A 24,795-nucleotide genomic window follows, 5' to 3' on the forward strand; every position below is an offset into this window, starting at 1 on the left:
TCAAGTGAAAAAATTAGTAAAAGCAGGGAAAATTGAAGATGAGGGGGAAAAGTTTTTAAGTCTTTCCCTTCCCCCGGTAGAGATAGTGGCAAGGTTTGGCTTACACTAAACCCCGTAGTAGATTTGAAGCTTCAAACAGACCTGTTCCAAAATTAAGAGTTAAGTCTGTGATTTGGCATGCTTACCTTAGATGTCTCTGAGGGGGGAAAAAAAAATACAGGTATTATATCGTGATATTAGATGGGCTTTCAAATTTTTGAATGTCATTTAAGTTAACATAATTTAGAGAATTTATCGTGTGAACTACAGTTCTTCTGTGGACAACAAAAATCTCTACTTATAAATTGTTCAGCTGCAGCTCGAATTCTAATTGCTATAGATGCATTTCATGTTCATAAAATTTTAATTTATGTATTTTATTTTTTATAAATTTGAAAAGATATATGTCGTTAACTTTATTTGGATATAAATTCTTGGGATAAATTTCATAACCTACCTGTGCCTCAGTTTCCTTATCTATAAGGGATTATCTGTGGGGGATACTCCCTATGACATGAATTTGTGAGAATTAAATGCAGTGCGTGAAGCACTTGACACAATGCGTAGTATATATAGTCAATACTGAGTAAAAGTTAGTTTCGAGCAATGGTGACATGGGAGAGGTATAAGTGATTCGTGGTGATATTTTTTATGTAAATTTTGCAAAATAGGATATTTTTCGTTTTTTTCTGTTACCACACATAGGAAGGTTAATATTTAAAAATATCCCTTCCATTCTCACCTGCCACTTGAGAGTTAAATATATGTGTCTTTCTTAAGATGTCATCTTAAGATAATTATATCTTGTTTCAACCTCAAAATTATCTCATGACTGTGTATTTAAAATTATACTATTTTGATCAGATTGTTAAAACAAATTTTCATCGTAGTAGTGTTTTTGATACACATTTTCAGTTTACTTCCTGGCCTGGAAATCAAAGGAGTTCAAAAGCATTCAGCTTGGCAAGAGCAGTAACTGGGCCCGGTACTGTACAGAGCTAGGTGTAGAACAATATATGAGACACGGCCCTGTTCTTCAAGAACCTTGCAGTTAAGAGGAAGATGAATTGATTAGTGGAGATTTGTTAAACATGTTTGCATGGTTTACAAATTTTCAGTAGTAAAATTCGTCTTAAAATCAGGTTTTTCTACTTAATTTAATCTTTTAAGACATTTTAAGAGGTTTTGAGTATCAGTTTACTGTACCCTAGTCTAGTGTCTTCTGACCTTGATTCATCTCTGTTTTACAAATAATATTATGACAGTTTTAAAAAGGAAATGAGAAATTTAATCTCTATATTAATTAATTGTTCCATTCTGGTTCATTTTCCAAATCCCAACTTCTCCCACTGTAAAATCCTAGTAATTAGCTGTTTAACATATGTTTTTTTCTCTTGATTAAAGAGAGCAGAGTGTACAATAGCTTAAAAGGTATTGTATTGATTGAAACCTCTGTTCCTGTTAGAAGGCAAAATAGTATAGTGAAAAAGCGTTGGACTTTAGTCAGAAAATTTCAAGTCCCACCTTTGTACTACTCACTGAGTGACTTGGGCAAGTCACTTGATTTCTTTAGATCTGCTTCCTCTATAATTGATATTTTATGACTTGTGAAATGAGCTTTGTAGTTGGACGATAATAAGGTTATAGTTTTTATAAACTTTCTTAAGTTTATAACACCTTTCTATTCATATTGAAATGTTCAGGAATTAATAGTAAGAGAAGGAAACGTGTGTGAATGAAGAGGAATAAAAAATTTTTCAGTGAATGCTCAAGAGAAAGGCATAAAATTAAATGTTAGAATTATTATAAATTGAAGACTACAAAGATAATAGTAAGGAAAGGTAAACCAAATTTGAAGAAAACTTATGTATCCATACTATTTTAGAATTACGCTGATCATTTGCTATATGTTAGCCAATAAATTAAACAGTTAAGATTGTCATATTTCAAGTGCAAATGTTTGTATACTCATTTCATTTTTTAAATAAATATACAGGAAACAGGTGGTAGTATCAGTACAGTAGTTTTTGGATATAATTTGTTTCTAATTCATAATTTAAAATATTCATGCTTTCTGCAAATATGGAAATAATGAAATTATCAAACTAAGACTATGTTAAAATGCAAAAAGGCTTGTTTTCGTTCTACCCTATAACGTGTCTTCTCTATCCTGTGCATTTCAGAATCTAAAACTTCAATAACAAATAATTTTTTAAAACTTATAATTTAGCTATTAAGTAATATCAGCTAAAACTTTAAGGTTTTTAAAGGTCTTCCTTCAGATTCAGATGATTTACAGATGAAAGAAAATATTGCTCTATTTTCTGATGTGTGGAATTCCATTTTTGGTATATTTTCTTGCTAAGTGTAAAATGGTAATAAATCATTAGGTGATGCTTTTTTTTTTGTTTGTTTTTTTGGCGGCTGGCTGGGATGGGGGTATGATCCAGTGACCTTGGTGTTATAAGGCCGTGCTCTAACCAAGTAACTGGTCAGCCTAGGTGACATTTTCTTGCTATTTCCTTTTTGAGATACATGAATAGTGAGGATGAAGAGGCAGCAGTATTCTGAATTGAAAAAACATATAGCCCTTTGGAGAAAGCTTCAGTTGTACAAGACTGAAATCCCGAGTAATCAGGATCCTAAGTTAATCAATATGGCAGTAGAAACATTAAATCATTTCAAAAGGTTTTTGGGAAGTTTATTGTATAATTTTTCAAAAATTTAGCAATTATTTCTGTAGTTTTCATTTAAAGTTAGGATGATTAATAGTTATCTGTGTTAACTGGGACATGGGTAATATAATTTAAAATACAGTTATGATACCAAACTTTTAAAAAAATAGGGAACAAAAAATGATAGCTGTTCTTTCTAAAGAGAACAGATTTTGTGTTATAAAGTGGCTTCTGTATTTGCCTGGGTATTCTTTTGTAACATAAAAGGGTCATCAGTTATATTGATGTATTTGGCAGGGGAAATACCTTCATACTATACATAAAGATATCATGTAGCGTCTTTAGGATAAAGATCCAAAGCATGTTGACTTTTGAAATTTGGGTAATGGGTGTAGGGGAGTTCTTTTTACTTACTCAATAGTTATCTATAATAAAACTTTTGCCAAACTAAAAACATAAGAATATGGTTAGTGTTGTTTTTTTTTTTAATCTGTAGGCTATATAACACTTTAATCTTTTTACCGTTGCTATCTAATTTGTAAAGTAGAAGCTATATTTGTGAGGTCCATTTATTGACTTTTTAGAAATGAATTTCATTTGGGTTTAACAAATAATTTGAGTCTTTTTTAAGGTTCATTAAATTTTTATTACAAAAATTGTCAACTATACACAAAGTAGAGAAAATAGTATTATGAAACCCCAGTATTCTGTCGCCTATAACCAACAGTTGAGATTTTGCCATGCTTTCTATGTCTATTCTTTCTCCCTCCCTCTACTTTTTTGGCAGGAGTATTTTAGAACAAAGATTATTTTATTTCACCCCTAATTACTGCATTTGTAAAAAATGACATTTTCTTATATGACCACTGATAGCATAATTAGCAATATTTTCTTTGTATTAATATCTTTTTACAGTTAAAAACAACTGTTTTGACTGTTATTCTAGCTCTGTGCTGTCAGTTATGATAGCCACATGTAGCTATTTAAATTTACATTAATCACTGTTCCAAGTGCTCAGTAGCTGCATACAACTAACTACCACGTTGGACAGTGCAGATGAAGAATATTTCCATTATGATGAAAGTTCTGTTGCACAGCATTGCTCTAGATGCTTTCTACATCACTCTAGAGATGGACGTGAAAGAGATAAATATTTGTTTTTTAAGAAAATGTACAAGGTCGTTTATTTAATGTTTGATTCTTTCTTTCAGATGCCTAGAAAAAGTAACAACTGATAAAGGTAAGACTTGGTCATTCTTACCTCTCTTGTGTACATTACATTAATTATTTTATAATCTGATAGAAAGTAGAATAAGCTTCAGTCTGATCATTTAAATTTGTTCCCTATTAAAAGTGACTTTTATTCAGTAAAAAGTGACTGGAGTTAGGGCTGGCCCATGGCTCACTTGGGAGAGTATGGTGCTGATAACACCAAAGCCACAGGTTCGGATCCCTGTATAGGGATGGCCACTTAGCTCATTTGGGAGAGCGTGGTGCTAACAACACCAAGTCAAGGGTTAAGATCCCCTTACCAGTCATCTTTAAAAAAAAAAAAAAAAGTGACTGGAGTTGGTAGAACCTAGTTAGATGACAGTGGGTTTAGACAATAGAATATATTGGCATTATTTGGAAACCTAACAATGAGGAATCAGATTATTTGTTGACAATTTATTGTAATTTTTTGAGCTATTTGGTTTTTTTAATGAAGTAATGAAGAGAGTGATACATGATATACAGAGTAAAGTGTAGGCAAAACCTTGAGGCTTGTGGAGACCAGCAGTCTCATAATTGCATTTTGAAGAGTGGAGAAAGAAAAGTGTTCTAATATTTCAGCCTGGTGAATAATTAAAGGAGATCATAAAGTCATTTCACTTTAAATTAGAGTTTTATCAAAGCAAATATATGTATTGAAGTTTTCTACTTTATCTGGATTATGAAGGGAAGCTAATGTTCATTTTGGGTTTTTTTAAACACTTTTTAAGACTGTTCTGGCTTTGCAGGTTGGGTTATTCAAGTTGCCTCTGTCAAGTTGGACCACTTGCTCATTCATTACATTTTTCTTTTTTCCTATCTGTTGGCTGTGTATCTTGATGCTAAATTCAAACACATATCCTCCTCCTTAAAACTGGAACAAATATATTTTTAAGCATATTTCATTTGTCTTGTGTGATCTTGACCCAGTCCCAACACAGCCAGTTTCCAAATGTTGGAATCCTCTTAATAGCTGAGAGGTGACCAGTTAATTTTTAAGGTCCAGCTACTATTTCTAAAATTAAAAAGTACTCTTATATGTACAGTCAGCTACTCCTCCATGTCTGTGGGTTCCACATCCCTGGATTCGACCAAGTACAGATCAAAAATGTTAAAAAAAAAAAAAAAAAATTGCATCTGTACTGAACACGAACTGAACTTTTTTCTTGTCATTATTCCCTAAACAACGCAGTATAACAACTATTTACATAGCATTTACATTGTATTAGGAATTATAAGTAATCTAGGGATAAATTAAAGTGTATGGGAGGATGTGCATAGATTATATTCAAATAGTACAACATTTTATATAAGGGACTTGAGCATCTGTAGATTTTGGTATCTACAGGAGGTCCTGGAATCAATCCCACATGAATACCAAGGGATGACTGTATATGTATACATATATATGTGTGTGTCTATACTGAGTGTGCATTTTATATATTTATATACATATAGATGTGTGTGTTTTCGTTTTGTTTTTTTGTGGCTGGCTGGTGTGACCTTGGTGTTACCAGCACCATGGTCTAAAATGTATTTTTTAATGAAGGTTTTTCTGTTCCTAGAGAATGCTTTGAGAATGTATCAGGCAAGTTTAAAAGTTGTGTTTTATGCCATTTAGAAGAAGGAGTGTGATTAGGAACCAATTACTTAAATTGGTGGCTGCTTTGTAAATATTTAGGTGTCAATGCTTTGTTTCTTACTTCTCTGAGTTTTGGAATCTGAGACTATTTCATAGTATACCAGGCAGAATGTTTTATACCAGGCAAGTTTTTATGTAGAAAGCTTTTTTGTTGCTGCTGTTGTTACTTGGAAAATAGGTTTTGTCTGCTGAGAATGGATGGTCTTGTATTTCTTATTCAGAGATCATTTTGGAGATTTTATGGTATGGGGAAAATGTAGAAATACGTGACAGTCAAATAACAGAGCAGTTCTGATTAAAACAAAAAACAACGTGCCTTTATCAGAGCTAGATTATCTTATGTGTTTAAAGAATATGTCTACAGAAATTACTCTGTGTTGCCTTTAGGAGAACTTGGAGATTGTGCTGGGAATTTTAAACCCCTGTTGGAGGTAAATTAAAAGATCTTTGTGTAGATATCTTAAACCAGAAGTTGGCGTGTTGTATACTTGTGCAGCTGTGGAGGGATTACTGCATTCTGGGTAATTCAATCTCAAAATCAGTTCCACTTTAATCCACTAGTTAAATGCTCTGGATCTGGATATTCTCAAACTCCTGTTTCTATCTTTTCATTATTTTATCTATTTAGAGTAGCTATTCAGCTCTGTGGACAGTATATAGGTACATAAGAACTTTATCTAACATACATTCATACAGTGAGATCAGTAAGTAAAGAAGTGGAGGCTCTAGTAGTCATTTTTTTCTGTACTGTTTAATACTTAGAATTCATCTCAATTCTTTCACTATTTCTTGTCACTTCTCAAAAAGTTATTCTTTTACTTTGGAGTATAATGTTCATGTTCAATCTGCTGAATTTTAACTGAAGTAACATACTCATTTCAAGGGTTGAGGGTTTCAAAACTTTGAACAGGTTTTGTTATTTTTCTAGAAGTATGACTAGTTCTTTGTTTTATCAATATTGAAAAGATGTTTTCAGTATTGTTTTTAACTGTTATATACTCCAGATGACTAGAAATGCTTTTCTTGAGTTGAAGATAAGAACTGTTGATGTGTTTAAACAGTTAAACAATATTGCACATAGAAAGCATAGAAATAACTTTCCATTATTTTTAAATTATTCAGTTGCCAAGTGCTACATTCATTTTTCAAACAAAATAGTAGTAAAGAAACATTAGTATTAGTTCTTGTTCCTGTTTCTCCAGGGTATTTATTTTACCCTGATGGGTATATATAAAGAAATAGAAAACTACTTTGGTAAAATAGTATTTATTCATTCATTCAACAAGTAATGTTGAGCATCCACCATGTGTCTGGCACTATTCTAGGCACTGGGTTGTACTGGTAAATAAGTGAACTGAATAAACTACAAAAGTATAATATAATGTTTGATGAAGTTGGAGATGGGGAGACTAAATTTAGATAAGATGGTAAGAGAAGACCTCTTTGAGGAGGCAACATTTGAGCTTAGATCTAAATATGCAAATAGATCTCTGGATGAGAGGGATATTGGCACACAGAAGAAGCAAAAGGGGAAAAGCTTAAAGCTTCAAAGTTTAGTTTACCACCTCAGAAGATTATCTTCATCATTGTGGAGCTTCTAAGAGTGTTAGCTGAAACCTTAAGGATGGAGGCTTAGTTCCTTTTTAACTTGACTTTATGTTTTCATCCTGTTTCTCTGTTTTGAATCAATATTATATTCACGTAAAGTAAAAGGATGGTCCACCTAAATGTAATTTATTAGTAATCCCATAAATGTAATTTATTAGTAATCCCAGTGTTACTTTTAATTTTTCTTTCTAACCTCCAACTAGACATTATGAAACCTGATTGTTGTTCTCTCCCATCTGTTGAATCCTTACTGATGGATAATAATTAAAACTTTGTAAAGATAAAACATTATTTAATAAGGAGACTGTAATACCTTAATGTTAACTAAAGTGTGTTTCATGGAATGATAATAAATACTACAGAGTCAAGTAAATGTGGGCAGCGCTTGAGTCATCAATGTTAGGTTATTTATTGCAGAATGTCTCAGAAACTTGGATTTTGAGTAATGTGCAAATATAAATACCAAAATATGCAGCAATTACCTAACTTAGTTGACTGTCTCATAAAACTAGAGTTTATGAAAAAAATACTTTGGAATATTGGATGCTTGGAAATTTGACTGTATTAAACTTTGGGTTACACCTTTTATTCAGCATCATTTTATTTTCAGTTACTTTTCTTGTTACAGAATAGTGATGTTTGGCAAAGATTACTTAAGAGTTATCAAATGAGTTTATAACAGATCTGGGAATTTACTTACATTGTTTAGAGCTTAACTGTTAACTATTTGTCTTGTGTAGTTTATTATAATCATAATGTCTGGAATGATTACTAAAGTATTAGCTTATTCTGATTTTTTTCTTCCACCCTGGATCACATCTTCAGTTTTTGTTCTATATTGATTTAATCTAATTTGTGGATTATTGTCTCTGTGCTCCATTTTTTAAAAATTAGAATTTATTAACAATTTTCATGGTTTTAATTTCAGCAGTATTTCATTTTTCCTGTGTTGGAATACCTTTGATTACTTCTTATACCCACACATCAGACTCTTGTATCACATTCATCTTGGCCTTTTGTCAACTTGCAACCTCAACATAACATTGACTGTTTCTACCTTCCTTTACAGATACACCTCATTTCCAGTATCTTTAAACACTATTTGTATTATTCCTAAATATATAGAACAGGCATTTCTATCTTTTCTCTCTCTAGGGAGAAAATCTAAATTTTACAATTTTTACCATTTGAACTTCTGTACAAAGAAAGATGTGAGAAGATTCTTACTCAGGACACATTGTCTTCACAATTCTTTCTTGAATCTCCTTGCTAATGACCTAGGTTTAACTAGGTTTTCCTAGTTAAAATAAAGTCCTGTAGGGCCGGCCCATGGCTCAGTCGGGAGAGTGCGGTGCTGATAGTGTTAACACTAAGGCCACGGGTTCAGATCCCATATATGGATGGCCAGTTAGCTCTCTGGGTGAGCATGGTGCTGACAACACCAAGTCAATGGTTAAGATCCCTTTACCGGTCATATTTAAAAAAATAAAAATAAAAAAAAAATAAAGTCCTGTAGGTTCTGAAAAGAAAAGAGCTCTGGAAGGAAAATTTCTGGGTGAGGAAGGGCATATACAAATATAAGCCCAGTCTTAATCCTCAAATATGATGTTAGTTTTAGCTGAAACATTCTCCTTTACAAATTAAATAATACTCTTCTAAAATGGGCTTAAATATAACTTTTGAAAAAAAAGAACTCTTTTCTTGGCTTCTCTTCCCCCCACAGCTGGCTGGTAGGAGGAACCAAACCCTTGACCTTGGTTTTATCAACACCATACTTGCTCTAACTAAGTGACCTAGCTTCTGTTAATACTGCTAAGATTGGCTAATATTTTCAAAGCAGACTTTACTAATTATTTTCGGAAAACAAAGTAGAGCTAATGATAGAAATACACAGAGTATTCTGGTCAGGTTTCAGAAACTCAAGTTTCTGACTATTATAATACTAAAGCCTCAGAGGGCTGACAGTACATTCAGTGGGTGTTTTATCTGTCCTTCTTCCTTCCTAGATAGGGAACCATATTATTTCTGTCACATGGTGGTCTCATAGCAGCCTTCTAAAATGCTGAAGGCAATAGCTGCAAAGCATCTTGAAGCCACCCGCAGGATACTAGATCAACATACAAAAGTCAATTGTATTTCTATATATTAGCAGCAAAAAATAGAAAGTTGAAATTATACAATTTAAAAATATTTACAATAGTATTTACAATAGCATCAAAAATAGGAAATACTTAGGGATAAACTGGATAAAAGATTTGAAAGATCTGTACACTGAAAAGTATAAAACATTGCTGAGTGAAATTAAAGACCTAAGTAAATGGAGCAACATACCTTGTTCATAGGTTTGAAAACTCAATATTGTTAAGATGTCATTTCTTTCCAGATTGATCTATAATTGCAATGTAATCCAAATCAAAATTCCAACAGTTTTTTTCCTGTGGAGAGTTTTGACCTTAAAAAACTTCTTGAAAGGGTCTTAGGGACCCCTAGCAGTTTATAAACTACACTTTGAAAACGGTTAGCATAGACTAATCAGGATTCCCACTATATTTCGAAGAGTGGGATTGATTCTTTAAGAAAGAACAGGTGAATAGATACTTGGTGGCCATCCAACTGTGCTACTACACATGTATAGTCCATAATTTATTTAACCATTACCTGTTCAAAGGACATTTGATCTTTCTGGGGTTTTTTTTTTTTCTTTTTTTTCCTGAGATGACAGCTTGTTTTTTGATAATATTCCACACATATACAAAGTGTACATATTCTAAATGGGTATACTTGTGAATGTTCACAATGAAAATCAAGTCATGTGATTATTATCCAACTCAAGAAATGAACATGATCAGTGTCCCAGAAACTCCCGAGGGCTCCCTTTGAGTTAGCCACCCGCAAGTGTAAGTGAAAGAAAGTGAACCCAGACGCCGGGTACTGATCAAGCTTTATTAAAGGAAAAGAATCTGCCAGGCTGCACTCAAAGTGGTGGGCAGTCCGGGGCTGCCCTCAAAATGGAGAACAGCACAAGATGTGGGGGGTGAGAGAGCTTATATAGGGTGCCAAAAGCTGGCTGATACAGCCAAAGAGGGGCATTATGCTAATGTGGAAGCAGTGCAGTCAGGGTGGAGAGCTGTGCCCTTGTGGAAGCAAAAAGATTTCTGTTTTGCAGAAGTCACGAGGTTTCTCGTGAAGTGGAAGGGGTTTGGTGCTGGAGTGGAAGACAAGGCTGGTGGCTATATTGTGCTTACTGTATGCACAGTGGTGCTGGTCACGTAAGATCCATCAGTAACCACCATCCTGACTTTGAACAGCACAGATTAGTTTTGCCAGTGTTTGAATTTTACATGAATGGAATAATATAATAGGTACTCTTTTGTGTCAGTATTCTTTTGCTCGCCATTTTGTGACATTCCTATGTGCTGTGTTTGTTGTAGGTTGTTTATTTTTGTTGCTTTATAATATTGCATTGTGGGAATATATCATGATTAACTTACCCATTTCACTGTAGACAGGCTTTTGCCGGTATGGGAATCCAAATCCTTGACCTTGGTTTTGTAAGGTGCATATTTTTTAATACAACTTTATTGAGGTATAATTACATACCATAAAATTTACCCATTTTAAATGTGCAATTCAATAATCTTGGTAAATTTTCTGAGTTGCATACCTGTCATCACAATCCAGTTTTAGAACTTTTTCTTCATGCCAGTAATATCTATCATGCCTGGTTAATCCTGGTTCTTGGCCTCAGCTCCAGGCAATTATTAATCTAATTTTTGTCTATAGATTTGCTTTTTCTGGGCATTTTATATAAATGTACTTGTACATACCATGTGTGTTTTGTGTTGCATATATGAAGCATTTCCTGCAGGGAGGACAGATTTGTATCCAGAGTTTATTCCGATAAGAATAAAACACTGCCACTTTCATGATGAAAGTGGTCTAAACGTAGTGAACCTGCCACCAGGTAGCTGGCTGATCACCCTAGGGAATGGTGCCATATTGGAGACTCAGTGTTGATCTCTGCTCCCAGAAGATTAGGCACTTAGCAGTGGCTATAGCCAGGTCAGCCTTGGTGATACTAGCTCTGGGTTTTGTTTCAACAATCTCAGCTCTGCAGCTTCAGGAGATTGTAGTTCTTGCAGGGCAGACATAGAAACTTTCAGGTCGTTTACATAGCACTTGAGCTAGGAATTTGAATCCGAGCACATCTTTTTTCCTAATTAGCAGCAACCAGCCAATCTCATTATACACATTAGTTTGACCAAAGTGTTCTTAGGTATCAAGTACATGATCACCAGAATCCTTTATGAGTATTTAATTAGGGGTATCCATTGGTGATATTTTGCCTATTTCTGTTGCCACATCATGCCATGGACTATCAGTGCTCTCTTTACTACTGGAAATAGAGTTATTAGTGCCTTTAAATCTAATCAGATTAGAGAACAATTCCAGAACCCCCAGAGCCAGTTTAGAAAACTCATTCTTAAGGTTATTTTCCTCTAGAACCACTCTAAGTACCAAAGTCTATATTAGTCAGGTTCTCCAGAGAAACAGAACCAACAGGATATATATAGAGAGATTTTAATGAATTTGCTTGTGCAATTGCGGGGGCTGTTCAAAATACAGAGGACACTTAGGTTGCTTCCATATTTTGGCTTTTGTGAGTGAATAATGCTGAAATGAACATGGGAGTGCAGATATCTTTATGACATGCCAATTTCAATTCCTTTGGCCATATACCTGGAAGTGGGATTGCTGGATCATATAGTAATTGTTTTTAATATTTTGAAGAACCTCCATACAATTTTCCAAAATGACTGTACTCCATACAATTTTCCAAAATACCCGCCAACAGTGTACAAGGCTTCCCTTTTCTCCACATCCTTGACAACACTTGTTATTGTTTCTTTTTTTTTTTTTTTTGGCAGCTGGCCCTTGACCTTGATTTTGTAACATGTTTGTCTTTTTGATAGTAGCCATTCTAACAAGTGTGAGGGCATATCTCAATGTGGTTTTAATTTGCATTTCCCTGATGATTAGTTTATATCACTGGATGAATGGATTTAAAAAAATGTGGTATGTATGCACATGGAATACCATATAGCCTTTAAAAAGTAGGAAATTCTGTTCTTTGCGACAACATGGATGGTTCTAGAGAACATTATGCCAAGTGAAATAAGCCAGGCACAGAAAGACAATTACTGTATCATCTCACATACATGTGGAATCTAAATAAGTCAGTCTCAGTAGAAACAGAGAATAGGAAGGTGGTTACCGTAGGCTGGAGGTGGGGTGGAGGAGGGATGTGGAAAGGGTGAATGTTGATCAGAGTATGAGGGTACCTCAAAAAGTTCGTGGAAAGATAGGATTAAAAGATAATACAAATCTTTCTATGAACTTTTTGAAGTACCTTCGTACTGTACAAAGTTTCAGTTAGACTGGACAAATAAATTTTAGTGATCTGTTGTACTGCATGGTAACCAGTTAATAATGTATATTTCAAAACTGCTAATAGGTTTTTAACATTCTTGCCTCAAATAAATAAGTTGATGAGGTGGTGATATGTCACTTTGATTGAATCTTTCTGCAGTGTATAGTAGATCAAAACATCGCATTGTACCCCGTGGTGTTGAATGAAACTCTTGAGTTTCTCCATCAGCTTAGCTGGTAGCTGCTGTCCCCAGCAGCCACCAGAAGTTGAGACAAAAGCACCAGCAGGGGATCCACCTGCATGGGTACCTTTGGGCCCCTCAGAGGTAAAGTGTGGCTTAAATGACACAACCACAAAGTGAAAATTAGAAGGGTTTTATACTTTGCAATACAAAACTGTTCCTGGAAAAGAGAAATCAGTGAGTAAGCCAAATGTTGGGGGTAGTAAATAAAACACATTTCATAAATATTGAAAGTTATCCATGTTATGTGGGCCATACTATGTATAAACTAATTGTAGTTTCGTTTTTATATGCTGGCAATTCCCAATTTTATATATGTAGCCTAGAATCCCTCTTCTGAACTTTAGGCCCATTGATGCTTTACTCGGCAGATATCTCAAACTTAACATATCCAAAGCAGAACATATACTGTCTCAAGTGTCTCCTCAAAACCAAAAAAACCACCTCATCTTTTTCTCATCTTCCACCATTCAATTATTATTATTATTATTATTATTATTTGTCTTTTTGTGACCGTTAAGGGGATCGCAACCCTTGGCGTGGTGCCATCCGTACCGCGCTCAGCCAGTGAGCGCACCAGCCATTCCTATATAGGATCCGAACCCGTGGCAGGAGCACTGCTGCGCTCCCAAGCGCTGCACTCTCCCGAGTGCACCACGGGGCCGGCCCCCACCATTCAATTATTTAGGTCAGAAATCTGGAAACCAAATTTCCTGACCTCTTCTCTTTCCCTGTATCCCTTTGTTAAGTTATTCCCTAGTCTTGTCTACTCTTCTAAGTAGTTGTCATATGTCTCATTCTTTTCATCCCTAATGTTATTACCCTTTTGCAAGCGATTATTATTTTGTTGCCAGGTCTAATAGGGTTTTTAGCTGGTCTCTGACATCTACTCTTGCTCCCATGTAGAGCAGTCTATCCTGAAACTAGAATGAACACTAAAAATGTATATCTTCAAAGGAAGATATACAAATGGTAAACAGACACATGAAAAAATGCTCGGCATCACTCAGGGAGGTGCATCAGGGAAATGCAAATCAAAATCATATTGAAATATATAACCCCAGTAAGACTGGCTGTTATCAAAAAGACAGAGTAACAAATGCTGGCGAGCATCCTCTCACCTTCCCAAACCTGTGTCTCAGCAAAGTCTTTTAATGTTTTTGAGACAAACTGATTTACCTAATGCCTGTACCTTGGAAGTTAATGGCCCTACTTTTTAATTCTGATTATTTTGCCTTGAACTTTTAATATATCATCTGTAGAAATTTCTTGAAAGTTTGTTAATATTTTTTATCTTTTATTTTCTTTCTGTCAATCCTCCGGTGGCTATCTGCTCTGAAATAAGTAAGAAAAAAAATAATAACGTATATACGTTTAGTAACAGTGAAAGATGACTAAACAAGATGAAAAATTGAATTTAAGTATTAACACATATATATACATATAAACAGTCTTGTTGATTTAAAAATGAGTAAACTAGGTTGGAATTAAAAATCATTTAATTTCTTAAATTCCTCCAGTTCTCTATTTTGAAGCATAAAGAAGTACAACATGTGGTTTTAGATTAAAAATTTGCTTTTAGGAATAATTCTTCTTACGGGTCTTTTATGTCAGTGTATTATATAAAAAGGGCCCTCTTTTGGCACTTGTACCCAAGGCTGGATGGGAATAAGCCAAATCTGAATTGAGCCCTTGCATCGACCTGCCCACTCCCATTCCTCTTTTTATATGACTAGGTGTGGTACAGTACAAAGAATACATAGACTTTGGACTTAGATACACCTGGGTTCAATTCTCAGCCATACAACTTAGTATATGAACTTGGGAAAGTCAGTTACTTGCTTTTCTAATCTATAGAGATAAGAATAGTAATTACTTGATACGGTTGTAAGAACTAATTTTAAGAAAATGGAAAATTTGTTATCATACTGCTTGGCACTTAATAAGTGTTACAGTTTATTAGTTTTTCTGAAGAAATTTAAGTATTTAAATAAGTAGAGATGAGAAGACCTTTACTCTAGTTTCTTCCCAGCCTATTAACCAATTACACCGTTTGGCCTAACAATCAAATATTAATTTTGTTTAACTTCTCTAAACTTGAGCTAGAAAAATGAGGTAATCTGAAAGTCAGAGGACCAGATCACGTTACAGTAGCCCTTCTAACTTGAAGTAATTTCTCATGATCAAGGGGCTCTCATCTTTTGGAACTGAGCAAGTCAGCTTGTTTAGAAAGAGTTATCTTCAGCTGTAGGATTGAAATGAAACACTCTTATATTTTATCTTTTGCTACCTACAAGAATTAGAAGAAAACATTCCTGCCAGTAGTTTCAATATCTTATTGTCTCAATTCAAAGTATCGACCACTCTTATTTTGTCCCTCCTCTTCTTTCAAGAATGTAGTTTTTACTGTGTCTGCATGTTGCTCAGGCAGTGAGTGACTGGCCTGATACCTTCCTTCACCTAAGGTGTACTGTAGCTTTTTGACTCTCTTGTAAAGGGCATCCGTTTTTTAATTTTGTTTTTGGATTGTTCATTACTAATATAATTGGACTCTTCTGTTTGTAAGGTCATTTCATCTGCCAATAGAAATACTTTTACTTCTTCCTTTCCAATTTGGGTGTCTTTTTTCTTTTCTTTTCTTTTCTTTTCTTTTCTTTTCTTTTCTTTCTTTCTTTCTTTTTTTTTTTTTTTTGTTGTTGTTGTTATCTAATTGCTTTAGCTAGAACTTCTAGTACAGTGTTGAATAGAAGTGAAGAAAGAGGGCATCCTTGTCTTGTTCCTGATCCTAGAGGGGAGAGCTTTCAGTCTTTTGCTGCTGAGTATGATGTTAGCTCTGGGGTTTTTATAAATGCCCTTTATCAGATTGAGGAAATTCCATTTTATTCCTAGTTTGTTGTGTGTTCCGATCATGAAAGTTTAATTTTGTCAAATGCTTCTGCATCAATTGAGATTGTCACTTTTTTTTTTTCCTTTCACTCTATTAGTGTGGCATACGTTTATTTTTGTATGTTGGACCACCCTTATAATTCTGAAATATGTTTTGGAAGAATTTAAGACTTGAGTTAATTCTTTGAATGTTTGGTGGAATTCACCAGTGAAAAGCCATCTCCTCCTGGGCTTTTTGGAGGGAGGTTTTGGTTTACTTATTGAAAGTGTTTACTTTTTAAAAATGTGTTCAGGTTTTCTATTTCTTCTTGAATTTGTTTAGTAGTTTGTGTGTGGCTAGAATATTGTTTATTTTGTCTAGGTTATGTAATTTGTTGGCATACAGTTGTTCATTGTGTTTTATGAACTTTTTATTTCTGTAAAATCGTTTTTATTCAGTGGTAGTGTCCACACTATCATTTCCAATTGTAGTAATTTGAGTCCTCTTTTTTTTTTCTCAGTCAAGCTTGAGTTCTGTTCATTTTGTTGATCTTTTCAAAGAAACAACTTTTGGTTTCATCAATTTTCTCTGTTTGCATTCTGTTCTCTTATTTTATTTATCTCTGCCCTAATCTTTATTTCCTCCTTTCTGCTAGCTTTGGTTTTATTTGCTCTTTTTTTCTAGTTCCTTAAGGTGTTAAGTTAGGTTACTGATTAGGATGTTGGGTGTTTTGTTGTTTTTTTGTTCTGTTTTAAGGTAGACATTTATTTGTATAAATTTCCCTCTGAGCACTGCTTTCACTGTGTTCCCAACATTTTGGTATGCTTTTGTATTCATTCATTTCTAAGTATTTTGTAATTTCCCTTGTGATTTCTTCTTTGATCTATTGGTTGTTTATGTTGTTTGGTTGTCACATAAAAAATTTCCAGTTTTCCTTCTGATACTGATTTCTAGTTTTAGTCCATTGTGGTTGAAGAACATACTTTATATGATCTCAATCTTTTTAATTTAATGAGACTTATTTTGTGGCCTAATGTATGGTATACAATGGAGAATTTACTGTGTACACTTGAGAAGATTGTGTATTCTGTTGTTGTGTGGAGCATTCTATATATGTTACGCCTAATTTTTCTATAGCGTTGCTCAAGTCCTGTATTTCTTTCTTAAATTTTTGAGTGGTTGTTCTGTTAATTATTGAAAGTGGGTTATTGAAGGCTCCAAGTATTATTTTAGTATTATGTATTTTTCTCTTCAAGTCTGTTAATTTTTGCTTCATAGGCTTTGAGACTGTTAGCTATGTATAGGTTTATAATTGTTATGTCTTCTGAACTGACTGACCATCTTATCCATATATAGAGTCCTTCGTAGTGTCTTTTGTCTGATATTAGTAGAGCCACCTTTATGGGTGGAATTGCTTCCCCCAAAAGATGTTGAAGACCTTTCTCAGGTACCTGTGAATGTAATATTTGGAAATAGGGTCTTTGCAGATAAATAGACCTTAGTGGTGACTTGTTATGGCAGTTCTAGGAAACTAAGGTTTTGTACCAGAAGTTGGGTGTTACAAAATACCTTAAAATGTGGATGTAGCTTTGGGATTGGGTAGTGGGTGTTGGCTGGGAGTCTGCTCAGATGCTTGATTGAAAAAGCATCCTGGATTGCTTTGAAGAGACAGTTGACAGAAATATGGGTGGTAAAGGCAGTCTGTGGAGGCCTTAGAAGGAAATGATGGATTTATTATTGGGCAATGGAAAAGTGATCCTTGTTATAAAGTTGCAGAAAACTTGGCTGGATTGTATTCTACTATTGGGTGAAAAGTAGAACTTGTAGCAGTGAACTTGGATGTTTAGCTGAGATTTCCAAGCAGATATAGAAGATGCAGCCTGGTTTCTCCTTGCTGCATATAATAAAATGTGAAAGGAAAGAGATAAATTGAGGAATGAATTATTTAGCAAAAAGGAACCAGCACTTGATAATTTGGAAATTTTCAGTTTGTCCAGACAGTGTATTCTGGTAACAGGATCAAAGGTGTAACTGGACTATTTCCTAAAAAAATTAAATGTGTAACTTCTGGATCCAGTCTGCCATCTCAGCAGATCCAGGAATAGAGATGTAATTTCCTAGGAAAGATCTGTGGAGGACCCTTTTGTCCAATGGCTTGGACCTTATGAATTATGAGGTTTTTCAGAATTTTGTGCCAGCAGAAATACTGCCAGACTGGACTGAAAAACAGAGACAGGACAAAATGAAAGAATGACTGTGGGGACAGAGCCACAAATGCAGAGGCCTGGGCTTAGGAGACCTTTTGGGAACAGAGAAGAGGGCTGTTGCTCCAGTGGGCCCCAGAGTGCAAAGCATTGATCCACAGAGGATTATTTTTAGGCCTTAAAATATAATGGATTCAGTCCACAGACTCTTGAAAAAAAGAAAAAAATCTAATGAAGTTTGCTTTACTAGATTTTTGACTTGCCAGGGACTAGTAACCCCAGTGACCTCCTTTTTCATACCAGGTTCGTTTGTTTTGGGGTATCTTTTGATATGGAAATGTCTATTCTATGCTTATCTCACTGTTGTATTTTGGAAGCAGATAATTTGTTTTCTGGGTTCACAGCTCCACAGATGGAACCATTTTGTCCCAGAATGAACCATACCTCCTCTGACCCATAACTGATTTAAATGATTTAGATGATGAGATATGAGATTTTTGAGTTGGTGATGTTTAGTTATGATTTGGAACTTAGAGTTGATGTTGGAATGGGTTAAGATGGGGATGCTGGGATTGGATGGATGTATTTTGCACATTGGAAGGACATGAATTTTAGGGGGCTAGAAGATGTGGACTATTATAGGTTGACTCTTGTCCCCTGAAAAAATGTGTTCAAGTCTTAGTAGACCTTAGTACCTATGAATGTGGCTTTATTTGGAAATAGGATCTTTGTAGCTGTAATCTAGTTAAGATGGGGTTATACTGAGTTAAAATGGGCCCTAATCCATTGTAACTGATGTCCTTATGAGAAGAAGGAGGAGCCAGAGACACAAACACATGGGGGGAGAACACCATGTGACGATGAGAATACAGTTGAAGTTGGTAGCTGCAAGCCAAAGAATGTCCAGGATGCTGGCCATCACCAAAAGCTAGAAAGAGGTGAGGGATGATTCTCTTCAGAATCTCAGATAGAGGCATGGCCCTGCCAACATATTTATTTTGGACTTGTAGCCTCCAGAACTATGAGAGAATAAATTTCTGGTTTTTTAAGCCATCCTAGTTTGTAGTGATTTGGTACAGCAGTCCCAGGAAACTAATAAACCACCTCAGCTCTTTCTTGTTTACTATATTGAAATAACTTTTTCCATTCTTTCAGTTTGAACCTACTTGTGTCATCTAAAGTGAGTCTCTGGTAAACAGAATATAGATAGGTCATTTTTTTAAAAAGTGTTAAACAAAAATGTTATCATAATGTATATATTGTTTTGTGTCCTTTTTTTACATTTAGCAATATTTTTGTTGATAAATCATGTCATTCTTTACAGGTACCTCCATATAGTCTTCCATCATAGTAATATATTGCGCTTTATTCATGCTTTATTTAAACAATTTCTCACTTAAAGAAGGTTAGGTTGTTTCTAGTTTTCACTGTTAAAAAAATGCTTCAGTGAACCTCAGTTTGCAAGTTCATTTTCCTAGGATAGATACTTAGAGGTAAAATTGCTGGACATATTTTTGGACTTTACCTGGAAGTAACTAACGTTAATCAATTTATTGTGTATCCTTCCAGAAGGGTTATCATATATAAAATATAGCTGTCTTCCATATATATACACACATATAGAATATAATTCATAAAACCAATCTTCTCTGGATAGTTTTCTACTCTTTTACTACTTGAAAACAGTGCTGTAATGACTAACGTATATATAAATGTGATTGTAGTTTTGTAGTATAAATTCCTAGTAGTTGAACTTCACTTGAAAAAGTTTATGCATTTATAATTTTGGTATTTATTACCAAATTGTCCTTCATAGAGGTTTTCTTAATACCCACACTATCATCTGTATTTGAGTGTCTGTTTTCCTACAGCCCTGCCAATACACTGTTGTCAAACATTTGGCTCATTGTCAATATGATAGGTGAAAAATGGTATCTACATTACTGCTTTGAGTCTCTTCTTATGAGTGGATTGGGCTCTTTTGTTCTTTGTTTGTATATTTGAATGCCATGTTTTTACTGAGCTGCCATTTTTCTGTTGGGCTATTATGAGACTTTGTTTATGGTTGATTTTGCCATGCAGGAAATTGTCCTTATTTCCTGTAGGTAGAGGTATCAGTCTTATAACACAAAATTTTGTGTTATTTTTTAGAAGGCCTTTCCCATTTTGAGATTATTAGAAGAATCTATCATTGTCAAAATTAGCTCACTTCTAATATAGTACATTTATATTGGTCTAAGTAATAAGCTACTCTAGATAAGAAAGTCAGTTTCTTTTTATTTAATTATTTTTTAAATTTTTAAATTTTAATTTTTTAAAATATTATTTTATTTTGTCAATATACAATGTGGTTGACTATTACCAAAATCTCCCTCCTGCCTCCCTCACCCCGCCCCCTCCCAACAATCTCCTTTCTGTTTGCTTGTCATATCAACTTCAAGGAATTGTAATTGTTGTGTCTTCTTCCCTCCCCCAAACCCCCGGTTGTTTGTGTATTTATTTATTTATTTTTAGCTTCCACAAATAAGTGAGAACATGTGATATTTCTCTTTCTCTGCCTGACTTGTTTCACTTAATATAATTCTCTCTAGGTCCATCCATATTGTTGCAAATGGCAGTATTTCATTCTTTTTTATAGCAGAGTAGTAATCCATGGGTGTAGATATACCACATTTTCCATATCCATTCATCTGATGATGTACATTTAGTTTTAGCTATCGTAAAGAGTGCTGCAGTGAACACTGGAGAACAGGTATACCTTTGACTTAATGATTTCCATACCTCTGGGTATATTCCCAGAAGTGGGGTAGCTGGGTCATATGGTAGATCTATCTGCAGTTGTTTGAGGCACCTCCATACCATTTTCCATAGAGGCTGCACCATTTTGCAGTCCCATCAACAATGTATGAGACTTCCTTTTTCTCCACAACCTCGCCAGCATTTCTCATTCACAGTCTTTTGGATATTAGCCATCCTAACTGGGGTTAGATGGTATCTCAGTGTGGTTATGATTTGCATTTCCCAAATGGTGATTGATGTTGAGCATTTTTTCATGTATCTATTGGCCATTCGTATATCTTCCTTTGAGAAATGCCTATTTAGCTCTTTTGCCCATGTTTTAATTGGGTTACGTGTTTTTTTCTTGTAAAGTTGTTTGAGTTCCTTGTATATTCTGGATATTAATCCTTTGTCAGATGTATATTTGGCAAATATTTTCTCCCACTCTGTTGGTTGTCTTTTAACTCTGTTAATTGTTTCTTTTGCTGTGCAGAAGCTTTTTAGTTTGATATAATCCCATTTGTTTATTTTTCCTTTGGTTGCCCGTGCTTTTGGGGTCGTATTCATGAAGTCTATGTCCAGTCCTATTTCCTGAAGTGTTTCTCCTATGGTTTCCCTAAGAAGTTTTATTGTTTCAGCGTGTATATTTAAATCCTTAATCCATTTTGAGTTGATTTTAGTATACAGTGAGAGGTATGGATCTAGTTTCATTCTCCTGCATATGGATATCCAGTTCTCCCAGCACCATTTGCTGAAGAGGCAGTCCCTTCCCCAGTGAATAGGCTTGGTGCCTATCAAAGATCAGATAGCAGTAAGTCTGTGGGTTGATTTCTGGATTCTCTATTCTATTCCATTGGTCAGTGTGTCTGTTTTTATGCCAGTACCATACTGTTTTGGTTATTATAGCTTTGTAGTATAGCTTAAAGTCAGGTAGTGTTATGCCTCCAGCTTTATTTTTTTTGCTCAGCATTGCTTTGGCTATGCTTGGTCTTTTGTTATTCCATATAGATGTCTGGATAGTTTTTTTTTTTTTCCCATTTCTGATAAAAATGTCATTGGAATTTTGATGGGGATTGCATTGAATTTGTATATCACTTTGGGTAGTATGGACATTTTCACAATGTTGATTCTTCCAACCCAAGAGAATGGGATATCATTCCATCTTCTTGTGTCCTCTTTCATTTCTCTCAGCAGCGGTTTGTAGTTCTGATGATAGAGATTTTTCACATCCTTGGTTAACTCAATTACTAAGTATTTTATTTTTTTTGGTGGCTATTGTAAATGGCAAGCTTTCTTAATTTCTCTTTCTGCATGTTCACTATTGGAGAATTGTAATGCTACTGATTTTTGTGTGTTGATTTTGTATCCAGCAACATTGCTGAAATCATTTATCAACTCCAAGAGTTTTTTTGTAGAGGCTTTAGGCTGTTCGATATATAGGGTTGTGTCATCTGCAAAGAGGGACAGTTTGACTTCATTTTTTCCAGTCTGGACGCCATTTATTTCCTTCTCTTCTCTGATTGCTCTGGCTAGTACTTCCAACACTGTGTTGAATAGGAGTGGTGAAAGTGGGCATCCTTGTCTTGTTCCTGTTCCTAAAGGAAAAACTTTCAGCTTTTCCCCATTCAGGATGATATTGGCAGTGGGTTTATCATATATGGCTTTAATTATGTTGAGATACTTTCCATATATATCTAACTTATAGAGAGTCTTTGTCATGAATGAGGGTTGAATTTTATCAAATGCTTTTTCAGAATCTGTAGAGATGATCATATCTGGTCCTTGTGTTTGATTTTATTGATGTGGTGTATCATATTTATTGATTTCTGTATGTTGAACCAACCTTGCATCCCTGGGATGAATCCCACTTGATCATGGTCTATAATTTTGCATATGTGTTGCTGTATTCTGTTAGCTAGTATTTTACTGAGGATTTTTGCATCTATATTCATCACGGGTATTGGACTGCAGTTTTATTTTTTAGTTGTATCTTTGCCTGGTTTTGGTATCAGAGTGATGTTTGCTTCATAGAATGAGTTTCGGAGAATTCCCTCTGTTTCGGTCTTCTGGAATAGTTTGTAGAGAATTGGTATCAATTTCTCTTTAATGTTTGGTAAAATTCTGCTATGAATCCATCTGGTCCTGGGCTTTTCTTTGTTGGGAGCTTTCTGATAATGGCTTCAATCTTTTTTCTTGTTATTGGTCTGTTCAGATTTTCTACATCTTCTTGGCTCAGTTTTGGTAGCTTGCGTGTGTCCAGAATTTTATCCATTTCCTCCAGATTTTCAAATTTGTTGGCATATAGTTGTTTATAGTAATCTCAAATTATTCCTTGTATTTCAGAGGTATCATTTGTAATATCACTGTTTTCATTTCTAATTTTTGTTATTTGGATCTTCTCTCTTCTTTATTTAGTTACCGTTACTAATGGTTTGTCAATTTTATTTATCTTTTCAAAAAACTAACTTTTTGATTCATTGATCTTTTGTATTGTTTTTTGGGTTTCAATTTCATTAAGTTCTGCTCTGATCTTAATGATTTCTTTCCGTCTGCTAACTTTGGGTTTGGATTGTTCTTGTTTTTCCAGTTCTTCAAGGTGAAGTATTAGGTTGTTCACTTGCCATCTTTCCATTCTTCTAAAGTAAGCATTTAATGCAATAAACTTCCCCTTTAGTACTGCTTTTGCTGTATCCCAATGGTTTTGGTATGATGTATCATTGTTTTCATTCGCTTCAATAATTTTTTTGATTTCCTGTTTGATTTCTTCTTGGACCCATATGTCATTAAGTAGCATGCTGTTTAATTTCCATGTGTTTGTATAGTTTCCAGAATTTCATTTGTTATTGATTTCTAATTTTGATCCATTGTGGTGTGAAAAAATACATGGGATAATTCCAGTTTTTTTGAATTTGTTGAGACTTGATTTGTGACCTAACCTGATCTATCCTGGAGAATGATCCATGTGCTGATGAGAAGAATGCATATTCTGAGGTTGTTGGATGGAATGTTCTGTAGATATCTGCCAAGTCCAATTGGTCTAGAGTGTTGTTTAGATCTTGTGTGTCTCTGCTGATTCTTTGCCTAGATGACCTGTCCAGTATTGACCATGGGGTGTTCAGGTCCACTGCTGTTATGGTATTAGTGTTTTTTCCCTTCTTTAGGTCTAATAGGGTTTGCTTTATAAATCTGGCTTCTCTGATATTGGGTGCATATGTATTTATGATTGTTATGTCTTCTCGATGGATGAATCCTTTTATCGTTATGTAGTGGCACTCATTATCTTTTTTTATTGTTTTTATTTTAAAGTCTATTTTATCAGATATAAGAATAGCTACTCCAGCTCGTTTTCCATTTCTTTTTGCATGGTCAGACTTTTTCCATCCTTTCACTGTTAGTCTATGTGAGTCTTTATAGGTGAGTTGGGTCTCTTGAAGGCAGCACCTAGCTGGGTCCTCCTTTTTAATCCAGTCAGCCAGTCTGTGTCTTTTGATTGGGGAATATAATCCTTTTACATTAAGAGTTGTTGTTGAAAAGTGTTGATTTAATCCTAGCATTTTATTGATTTTTGTTTGGATGTCTTGTGTCTTTTGTTCCTTTCTTTCTGATTTACTGTTTGTTTTCTGTATTTGTTGGTTCCTTGGGTTGTGGGTAAGCTTTTTTTTCCTCTTCATTGTTAGCATTTTAATTTTACTACTAGGTTTTAATTTTTCTTGAGTTTTTATGGCAGTGGTAGTTATTTTTCCGGTACCAAACCCAGTACTCCCTTGAGAATTTCTTGTAAGGGCAGTCGTGTGGTAGTGAACTCCCGCAGTTTTTGTCTGAGAAATATACTATTTGCCCTTCATTTCGGAAAGATAACCTGACAATCTATGTCTTTTAATATTTTGAATATATCATCCCATTCTTTTCTGGCTTTTAGGGTTTGTGATGAAAAGTCTGATGTTAGCCTGATTGGGGCTCCCTTACAGGTGATTTGACGCTTCTCTCTTGCAGCTTTTAAGATTCTCTCTTTGTCTTTGAGTTTTGCCAATTTGTCTATAACATGTATTAGAGAAGACCT

The 24,795-nt window shown here is 34.6% G+C and overlaps 1 protein-coding gene across 2 annotated transcripts in view; it reads left to right on the top strand.

Moving 5' to 3' along the window:
• ZFP91 (ZFP91 zinc finger protein, atypical E3 ubiquitin ligase) overlaps nucleotides 1-24,795 on the top strand; it is a 39,423-nt gene that overhangs the window by 1,328 nt on the left and 13,300 nt on the right. For both annotated transcript variants that reach the window (XM_063093357.1, XM_063093356.1), the window contains exon 2: nucleotides 3,926-3,954. In XM_063093357.1, coding sequence (XP_062949427.1) covers nucleotides 3,926-3,954 — 29 coding nt within the window. The remainder of the gene's footprint in view (nucleotides 1-3,925; nucleotides 3,955-24,795) is intronic.

The sequence above is a fragment of the Cynocephalus volans genome, chromosome 4 (assembly GCF_027409185.1).
Source record: "Cynocephalus volans isolate mCynVol1 chromosome 4, mCynVol1.pri, whole genome shotgun sequence".
NCBI lineage: Eukaryota > Metazoa > Chordata > Mammalia > Dermoptera > Cynocephalidae > Cynocephalus > Cynocephalus volans.